A 9,693-nucleotide genomic window follows, 5' to 3' on the forward strand; every position below is an offset into this window, starting at 1 on the left:
GCTGTATCTGGACGTTATGTAATTCAGATTGCAATCGAAGTGAACTTGCATGTTAGTGTTAATGGAGTAGATAGCAAACGGTTTAATTTAGTTGTGGCGTGAATATGCATCGTTTTGAGACAATACGCAATATAAGACAATATGTATTGTGCCTTGTGGTACTTAAGAGCTAGTATTTAATTTATGCATAACTTACATAAAAATGTTTGGAGAGAGAGGTAAAGCACATTTTTTTGCATGTTGGTAGAGTTTTTAATACACACTGGTTTTCAAGTTGAGCATGTATTAGTGAATTTTGTCTTGTGATGACTAACATGGTTTGAAACCAAACTTGTGTTGAGGAAATTGAAAAAACATTGCAATGCAGCGACGGGGATGGCTTGGTGGACCAAAACCACCAAAAAATCCACATTCTTTGGAACATCTAAGGTAATCATTTGCAGGGATTAAAGTCATGTTGTTTCTTGTTTTTTTATTATTTGTTTTTTATCATTCAGGTACCTTCACCATGTTCTGACTAAAAATCACACCATCACAGAAAACAATAAATCATTGATTGTTGAAGCATTAAGGTCTATGTCAGAAATTCTGATTTGGGGAGATCAAAATGACAGTTCTGTCTTTGAGTGAGTATGGGTTTAAAGCCTGCTTTCATGTAACTATGAGATTTAAAGCATGATGGTGATTTTGCAGGTTTTATCTGGAAAAGAACATGTTTCTTTTTTTCCTCAACATTTTGCAACAAAACTCTGGAAATTATGTTTGTGTACAACTTCTTCAAACCTTAAACATTCTTTTTGAGAATCTTCAACATGAAACCTCTTTGTGTAAGTGTATTAAAATTTGTCTGGTATATTAATTGTATTTTGACTTTTTGTTAGTCACCGTATCATATTCAATTTGAAATATTTTTCTTTTGACAGATTATCTACTTTCCAATAATCATGTAAATGATGTTATTTGTCATAAATTTGACTTCTCTGATGAAGAAGTAATGGCATATTACATTTCATTTCTCAAAACCTTATCACTAAGGTTGAATGAACACACCATCCATTTTTTCTACAATGAGGTACATAATAGTAGCAGACTAATGTTTGTTATCATTTTGATAAATCCTTAACCTCTACCCTTGGTTAAACACTTGAGATATTAGCTTTACTGTTGCCAGGCTACCAAAGAGTACCCCTTTACCCTTTCCATGTTCCATATAATAGTCAACTTGTTTATTAATAAAATGAGATATGTAGTAAAACATGTTATTCCCAACTAAATATTGAATTATCTCCAATATTTTAAAAAATAGAACATTTGCAATGTTATTCTTGAAATGCGCATGGGGCTAGTCGATCGGGGTTTTGTGTTTTTTTACTGTAATTGTAATAACACTTTAAAAATCCAAAAAATGACAATTTAAAAATTCAAGCTTATCAATAATACAGCACACTGATGATTTTGCTCTCTACACCGAAGGAATAAAGTTTTTCAATCATTCTGAAACTATGGTGCGGATTGCTGTGCGAACTCTTACTTTAAATGTGTACAAAGGTAAGCAAAAGTCCCCTATTCTTTCAGACTGAAAAATCTTATGGATAAATAAGCCATGTGTTTTATTTTAGTCAATGACCATGCAATGTTGAGGTTCATTCAAGACAAAACTGCTGCTCCTTATTTCTCCAATCTTGTGTGGTTTATTGCTGAACATGTCAGACAGGTTGATGCCTGTGTAAGGGCAAATGTGAAGTAGGTAACTGTGCGTTTTATAGACTTATGTTCAATGTGAATAACTGGAATCATATTGTTCTTATAGTCACCAACAAAGTGACAGACTTCGAGACATTGTTGCTGAACATTTGGACCATCTCCATTACCTCAATGATATTGTGACATTGGAAAACAACATGTTAAATAAAGTTTTAATAGATCATTTGCTTCACCGATTGTTTTTTCCTTTGTATGTCAGATCACTGGCAGATGGTGCTCCAGGAGACGACAATGTAAGTTTATTTTGTTTACCCATTGTATATTTTGTGTTATGCTAGCTGTTTTTGGAGTAAATCTTTTGCTGATTTAAATTTTTGGTATAGTGTTAATCTGTTACTGTTTCTGTAAACCATAACCACTTTTTTGGTTTTGTAGGAAAAGCCTCTTGTGAATTCAGTAACAGCCCTGTTTCTTTTATCTCAAGTAAGTATTATTGAAAATTAGGCTTATCCCAATGATTTTGTACCTACAGGGCAATTTTTTAAAATCTTTGGTGTATTTTGTTTGCAATTTTGGTCCGTGGAATTTTTTATTAACACAAATACTTCCAGTGTTGTGTAAAACAAAAGATACTTTACTAAAGAGTATTAAATAATATAACAAACTAAAGCAGTGTGCGCCTAAAATCATGAGAAAAATCAGCTTATAAAAAGAAAATTACCTATCTGTTGGCAATGCTTCAGATAAAGCATTGATCAACATGCATTTGTTTGTTTTCAGGTGTTTCTAATAATTCATCATGAAACACTGGTACACCAGCTAGCTGAAGTAATATTTACAAAAAACCTTGAATCCCTGTTCATTACTTCTGTGAGTATCATTCTTTCTACTTCAAGAATTATTTTTTGTAAATTGTTGGATACCATTGTGTTCGGCACATATTTGTAACAAATGTTTTCTTTACAGCCAATTGAACACAAGGAGCTTCTTCAGCAACCAGAAAGTCTTGAGAAATTGTTGTCATCAAGGAAGCTGAGAAAGAAAACAAAAAACAAGAAAAGACCCAACTTTAGAAATCTCGGTTTGTAATAAAAACAATAAATGTAGTATAACAGCAATGCAGTAAATAAAAAATTCAAATCAATAATAAAGGCAGTTTGTTACATTGACATGCAGGATTGATTTTAAGTAATCACACAGCCAATTTATTTTTTTCTCTTGGACCTGAATTGTTTTTAAATTTTGGCTAAACCACAAATAATTATATGGCCATGCGGTTGTTATGTTTCTTTAACTAAAGATAGTTTCTTTGCAACTCATAACAGATATGGAATTGGGGCAATTGTGGGTATAATAAACAAAATTACAAAAAACTCATGTTGAACAACACATAAAAATATCGCATTTTTATTTGTTACATTTCAGGTTCTGATGAAGAAACTGAAATCAAAAGTAGCCCTGAACCGGACGCAGAAGCCTTACCTGTTGGTGTATCAAGTGAATTCTTTCAAAGGCAATTAAGCATTGCTGCATCCCAAACAGGTATATATTGTACAGAATAATTGAAAATTTGATGTAATTGCAGTGTTCACATGTTTTAAATGCAACAATTATTTTTTCAGCTTCATCAGGGAGTTCTCTTGAGGCAAGTCTGGGCTCAATTTCACCTGAATCTCATCTTGACAGGTATTGTTAATAGACATTTTGTTGTAAGTAAATGATACCATTCGATTCAGTTTTATGCATAAACTGTATAAAACTAATTGCAAACAAAAAGTGCTGTTCTACAAATATTGCACTTTTCTTTCCCAGAAGCATGTATTTCATGTTGAAAGTTTTTTCTATGTTTGTTTGCCCCTCCTGCAAAAAAGCAGCAACAATAGTTCATAATCAGTATATTAACCCCCATTTTACATATTCAATGTTAATAGACAAACTAGGGTAACATCTTTTTGACGAGCACGATTTTTTGTATTTCTTGTTGCTTTCTTTATAACTTGGAAATTGCTGTTGTAATAAGTTTGCATAAAATTTGCATTCTTCAACAAATTATGTGCTGTGTATTTTGCATAGGCCGTTCTTGGACACCATCTACAGTGCTCTAAACTGCACAGAAAATGATTACACTGCAATTTTTGCTCTTTGTTTGCTATATGCAATGCTTCAAAACAAAGGTACATCTTAATTTTCGGTACATTTATTGCCACCAAAGGTTCTGTGTTAAAAATTATAGCCCTAAACACCTCTAAAATGTTCAACAGTACAAAAAATCGCACAGGTTATAAATATCTGCAAAAATGTTTAAAAAATGCTGTTAAAACTTACGCAAAACAAATCTACAATTATTAATGATAACAGCAAGTGTTATTCACATATATTTCCTACTTCATAATTCCTGTTTTTATTGCCTCGTGAATGACAGGAACTGGTGAGTAACAGTTTGTGCAATTATGAATGTGGATGAATGTATTGTTTAGTAATTGGCTCAACATGCAATGGAATTGTAAAATATTTCAATCACTAAAAAAGGCCCTAAGCAAATGTGTGTGACATGACCCACATCACACCAGCTATTATGCTAGCATTTCCTGTTGTCACAAAAATTTGCAGCTATATTGCAATTTTGTGAACACAAAGTAACTATGTTGCAACAAACTGCTTAATATTTATTTTGTTACATTAAAAAGGTGCACACGAAAACAGCTGTAACAATGTTTTACAAACTGGTACTAAACTTAAAATTCCTTAAAGTTAAACTTTTTGCATGCATATTGCTTTTTTGACAATAATCCACAGATCCAACTTCTGGTATAACTTGGATTTGTGATTGTTCAAACCCAAATGTGCAACAATGTTGTCTAGTATGCTTAATTGTGGTAATTGGTGTTAAACACTGCAATGATGAGTTTGTATGCAGTTTCGTGCTTTGTGTTTAAAACAGTCATTTTGTGACAAAATATTTCTAAAATTAATTACATACTTTTTTTCTTTAGGTATAAGCTGTGAATTAAAGCGAATTGTTCAACTTGGGATGGGTGAAGAGGAGAAAAGGAATGAGTCGTATTGCCATTGGTTGATTGAGAGGTTGCTGAGAATCATTAGCAAAGCTGTCAAACCAGGTTTGATTTAAAACTGATCTAAAGTGCATTAACATTTTCAAGAAGTCTCTAAAACTATTGTATGTTTGTTAAATTACATCCTTTGTCCAGTTTTTCAATTTAAAGTTTTTTTGTTTTGAAAAATCAGTGTGATAAAATATTTGGTCAGATAGATTAAGCGATATACACAAGTCAAATTAAAAACAACTATGGGGGTTAATACAAATATACAGCTCTGTTATGAAATCCAATGACAAAAAGAGATTTTTTCCTGGTGTGTGAATTGGGCAATATGTGCAGGATACTTTACAGTACAGTGCATAACCTAATCTTCTATTACAGACAGCAAAATTCGCTTAGCTACCCTTCGTTTGACCGTGATCTTGTTGAAAAAATTGGGGATGAAGAATGGAGAGTGTGTGCTACCTGAACATCATCTAACATGTGTTGAGGTAAAGACCATCTTTATGTCATTTCTTGTTTGTCCCAAGCAATTTTAGCATTGGTTTAATAAGCCATACAAACTCTTATTATAAATCTGTTTTAGTTAAATTGCAAACATACTTGTTCTTTGTGTCTTCAGCAATCTCGCAATGAAAGCATGCAAAACCTTCAGAAATGTTTACAGGTATGTTATTATTAGCAACCACGTTCAAAATAAACTGTTCTGTAAATATTGTCAAACGATTAAGCCCAGCTCATTACCGTGTAAATACATCATTGCAGCATCATAAGTGCAGAAAATGTACAAAAATGAGGCACCACACTCTTCTGTTTAAAAAACAACCACAGATTTTCAAAATAGCATGACAAAGCCAGCTATACAATTTCCAAAAAAATGTTTGGTTACATGTGCAAGTTGTTTAACTTCATATATTGTCTGGAAAGTTTACGTAGCACCAAAAGCATTGCATCAGCACTTGCTTGCCTGCAGTATGTTTGGGCAACGAGAACTGAAGTAAAAGCACTGTTTGGTCAAACAGTTTACATCATGACCTTAGGCAATAAATTTAAATTATTATTGTTCAGGAGGAGGAAATGTTTTTAGACATTTTTGAAGACGAATACAGAACATTTATGGTAAGTACTAGATATGAAAATACCTTGCCAAAAATAAAACAAATCGTATTTGTGTGATCAGAACAAACCATTCAATGTGGAATATCTTATGATGGATTCATCATTGCTGCTACCACCAACAGTAACTCCTCTAACTGGTATTGAGTTTACAAAACGACTGCCATGTGGCCCAACTGAACAAATAAGAAGGGTAAGATACAAGTTGTTATTTTAATAGTCTTGTTCAATAAATGCAAATGTGGTAAGTTCCAATTTCCGGAATTTGGTTTACGATCACTTTTGAGTAGCTATATGTATTTTTATTGACTTGAATATTTTCACATTTCAGTCAATTGGTGTGTTTCTTGCTCTGCGTGATGTCTCTCTAACATTTTGCAAAGAGGTTGAAACTCAACTTCCGCTGACCAGAGAACAGGATTGCATTCAGACTGATGACAAACTTGACCTTAGTAAGAAGTGTGCATGTAATGGAATTTAAAGTTAATTTTTTTTATTACAAATAAATCCTTATCCCCCCTGAGTTGTTAGTTGTTTTCCTAGGGTTAACAAATCTTAAATTTATACTCAAATTGATTAATATATTAAACTTACAGACAACAGCGACCTCATTGCCTGCACAGTTGTTGGCAAAGACAGCAAGAATCGTCGATTTTTGGTTGTTGATTTGTACCAACTAATTTTGGTGGAGCCTGACAACAAACGCTTGGGTTGGGGAGTCGTGAAATTTTCAGGATTCTTGCAGGTTAATATTTTATAATTTACATCCATGTCCAGTTGCCCAGTGTGTGTTTATAATAAATTATTCAGTAGATAATGATCTCGCCCTTTTACCCATAGACCACTCTACATGGTATTGTACACTTGGAAAACTGTTGCGAAAAAAGCAAATACCATTTTTCAGTGTTACTAAGCTGTGAAGTGTTAGCAGATTGGGAAATAACCACAATATATTTTACCATGTGTAGTGTAAGTGTAACGTACTTATAACCGATGTATGCAAAAAGCTATGTTTGTCAGTTTGGACTGGACTGTTGCTCTGAAACTGCATTTGTGGGCTGTACATTTGACCCCTGCGTTTTTTGCATGTGCTGTTCAGGATGTTGAAGTTAGTAGCGACCCGGATGACAGCAGAACGCTTCATGTGACAATACATAAACCTTCAGGCACCAGAAGGGTTCCAATGCTTGCTGCGAATTTTGTATTTGATGATCACATACGGTAAATTAACTGTGCAGTTTTCCAACCAAAAATCCAGTATACCTACCACTTTTAAAAATTATTTGAATGCTTTGTTTTAAGAACGGATCTGTTTTAAGGTCTTAATTGACGTAAAATACGGCATGCTTTATTGTTCACACGTTTCAGCAAATGCTCAATCCATTATCACTGATATTGTTTCATTGGTATCTTTTCTAAATTATAGTTCATCTGTTAATGTTTATCTAGAAATTTAAAATAACAAAATTTCTAAAACGAAATATGTAGGAACAGCATGCCTAACTTTGTTACTAACTTCCAAAATTTATTTAGACAATTTTAGGTAACTTCTTGGTGTTTTGATTAGCTTTTTATGCAGACTTATATTGCATTTTTTATCATAACGTGTTCGTTAGTACTTTGTTAAGCATTAAACTTCAATGTTTACTAACCTTCGGACTTGTGACAGATGTATGGCAGCCAAACAACGTTTGACCAAAGGTCGTATGAGAGCTCGTCATTTGAAGACTCGTCGCATTGCTGTGTTGTTGGGTGTATCACCTGATGCACATGACGACCCATTTTCATCCAGCTATCTACTTAACTCCGGTATATTTGCCAGTTAATGATTTGAATTTGTACGTGTAGTATATATTTATTGTATACCGAAAGAAAATTTATGGCATCTAGCACAAATCATTAAATGAACCACTAATACATGTAAAATGTGTGATGTGAAGTCTTTGATCCTTTGTGGTAACGTACTAAATTTCTTTGATCGTTTTCTTCTGTACCAAAAGACCCCCAGACAAAAAGGTTGCTATTTTACCGGACTTTGATTTCAATTTCTTAGGTGTTTTTTCTTCATTAAATAAATAGAAGCATTCCCAAAACCAACTTGGCGGCAAAACGATTTTAATAAGTTTCCGATTTTAGGTTACCAAGCACCACGAAGCCAATTCCGGGCTTTCGCCGAACCACAAGTGTTACGAACGGACGCTCAACGACCAGGGGTGGCGCTCAACCAACGAGATCTATCCCGTACACCAACTGCCCGTGTACATCCACTGCTGAAACGACCTGGCCATGCAGCCAGTCGTGTATCGCCTGTGAAGTCAGGAGGCCGAATTGGGAATCTGGGACTCCCCCTTCTGTCGTCACCGTCACGTGCTTCGTCTAGCTGTTCTAGCTCCAGTGACGAAAAACCGACGTCATCAGATGGAGACGTCATCGAAGTTTCAGCTGAAGTCCCAGATGAGTCACGGGAATCGACGCCCAAACCTGAAATTGTCGTCGAATCGAACCCAGAAGTGACGTCAGTGGAAGTGGTGACTTCATCAGAGGATTCGCGTTCAGATGACAACGAGGAGGTAAATGCAAAGATGGTGCCAGACGACGTTGCTGTCGAAGTAACACAAAATGAAACAGGTATGACATTATTACAATTCCTTCACCATTTTTATCTTTTATTTATCTGACGCTGGTTTGTCCTTTCGTTTGGCCAGGAAAGAGTGCTTTAAACTATTTCAAGTTTACACACATGTTAGATTTGATAGTTTTTCGAAGTTTGACCCCCCGATGACCCTACGTCTCACCCACATACCCCCCAAACGGGAAATTTTGACCCTGGATGACCCAAAGGTTTGCCATGTGTGGGCACATATTCGTTTTTGCTTGCAAAACATTCTTGTTAGTTGGTCTAATGGCGTACATATTGTAGGACATGAAATATAGACTGTGGAAATAAATAGGAAAACAAACCTTCTGTTTTTTTATTTTTTTCTGAATGTCACTAAGATTCAGGCAAAAAAACAAAACAAGACCGATGTTTTTTGTTTTTCTAGAAACCGAAACGTCAAGGAGTGCATCAATAAATGAAATTGCCAGAGAATAACTGGCCAGAAGGTCATCGCTGCTTTCGCATCCATTTATAAATTTTGAATGTTAACACGTAGCAAACTGCTCAGAATATTTTTTCAAAACAGCAAAAAATTGCCACTGCATATAAACTTGTACATTCTTTTTTCTTCAAATAAAGTCATTTTGTGTGCAATTATTTGTGCAAAAACACGCCCAAGACAGGTTGCCACTTTATTTTGTATTTTTTCTGACTGTTTAATGGCAATAATCACATTGTCACACATGTGTTTACTTTTTAAAAAGTTTCGTGACCATATGCTGTTTTTTGTGTGGTGGCAATTAATGTAGTCCGACGATAATTTATTAGCTAGCTTGTTGGTGCTGGTATAAGTGGATAGAATGTGTATTTTTGTATTTGTTTCTTATATTCAAGTGCAATGATCGCGAATAAAATTATACGATTGCGTTGCTTCTTTTCGTCTGTATATACATGAAGATTAAGATTAGTTGGCTTTTTTTCTCTTTTATTACTTGTCTGGTGGCGATAAAGATACCAATAAAGATACCTTCTATTTATTTTGCACGCTCCGTATTAACAGCATTGTTAAACTGACTGGTTGCAAAATACGGAGAATAAATTTTGACTTGCAAGCCAAGACAAATGATTTTTACTGCCAAGAATCCTAAAAATGTTTTAAAAGACGTGCTGCCAATATGTTTTCTTGGGTTGGTCCACTTGCTATTTCTGGCTTTT

The 9,693-nt window shown here is 34.4% G+C and overlaps 1 protein-coding gene across 1 annotated transcript; it reads left to right on the plus strand.

The window, feature by feature from the left end:
* Positions 1-225: 225 nt before the first annotated feature.
* LOC145222153 (protein CLEC16A-like) lies at positions 226-9,408 on the plus strand. Its single transcript, XM_080088201.1, has 24 exons — positions 226-429; positions 498-626; positions 694-827; positions 924-1,072; positions 1,443-1,548; positions 1,620-1,743; positions 1,811-1,997; positions 2,140-2,187; positions 2,485-2,574; positions 2,671-2,785; positions 3,130-3,246; positions 3,327-3,390; positions 3,778-3,878; positions 4,698-4,823; positions 5,145-5,254; positions 5,386-5,430; positions 5,832-5,882; positions 5,944-6,072; positions 6,211-6,331; positions 6,476-6,624; positions 6,979-7,100; positions 7,549-7,688; positions 8,016-8,507; positions 8,924-9,408. Exons 1-24 carry the CDS (start codon positions 362-364, stop codon positions 8,971-8,973), a joined length of 2,967 nt encoding a protein of 988 aa, XP_079944327.1. The 5' UTR covers positions 226-361; the 3' UTR covers positions 8,974-9,408.
* The last annotated feature ends 285 nt before the right edge of the window (positions 9,409-9,693 follow it).

This window comes from Phallusia mammillata, chromosome 1 (assembly GCF_965637545.1).
Source record: "Phallusia mammillata chromosome 1, kaPhaMamm4.hap1.1, whole genome shotgun sequence".
In the NCBI taxonomy this organism is placed as follows: domain Eukaryota; kingdom Metazoa; phylum Chordata; class Ascidiacea; order Phlebobranchia; family Ascidiidae; genus Phallusia; species Phallusia mammillata.

Bases quoted from the DNA above. Each gene is read 5' to 3' on its own strand.
- LOC145222153 (XM_080088201.1), top strand. From the start codon at position 362: ATGCAGCGACGGGGATGGCTTGGTGGACCAAAACCACCAAAAAATCCA. The intron at 5,883-5,943 runs GTAAGTACTAGA...TTGTGTGATCAG, and splicing joins ACGAATACAGAACATTTATG to AACAAACCATTCAATGTGGA. The intron at 6,073-6,210 runs GTAAGATACAAG...TTCACATTTCAG, and splicing joins CAACTGAACAAATAAGAAGG to TCAATTGGTGTGTTTCTTGC.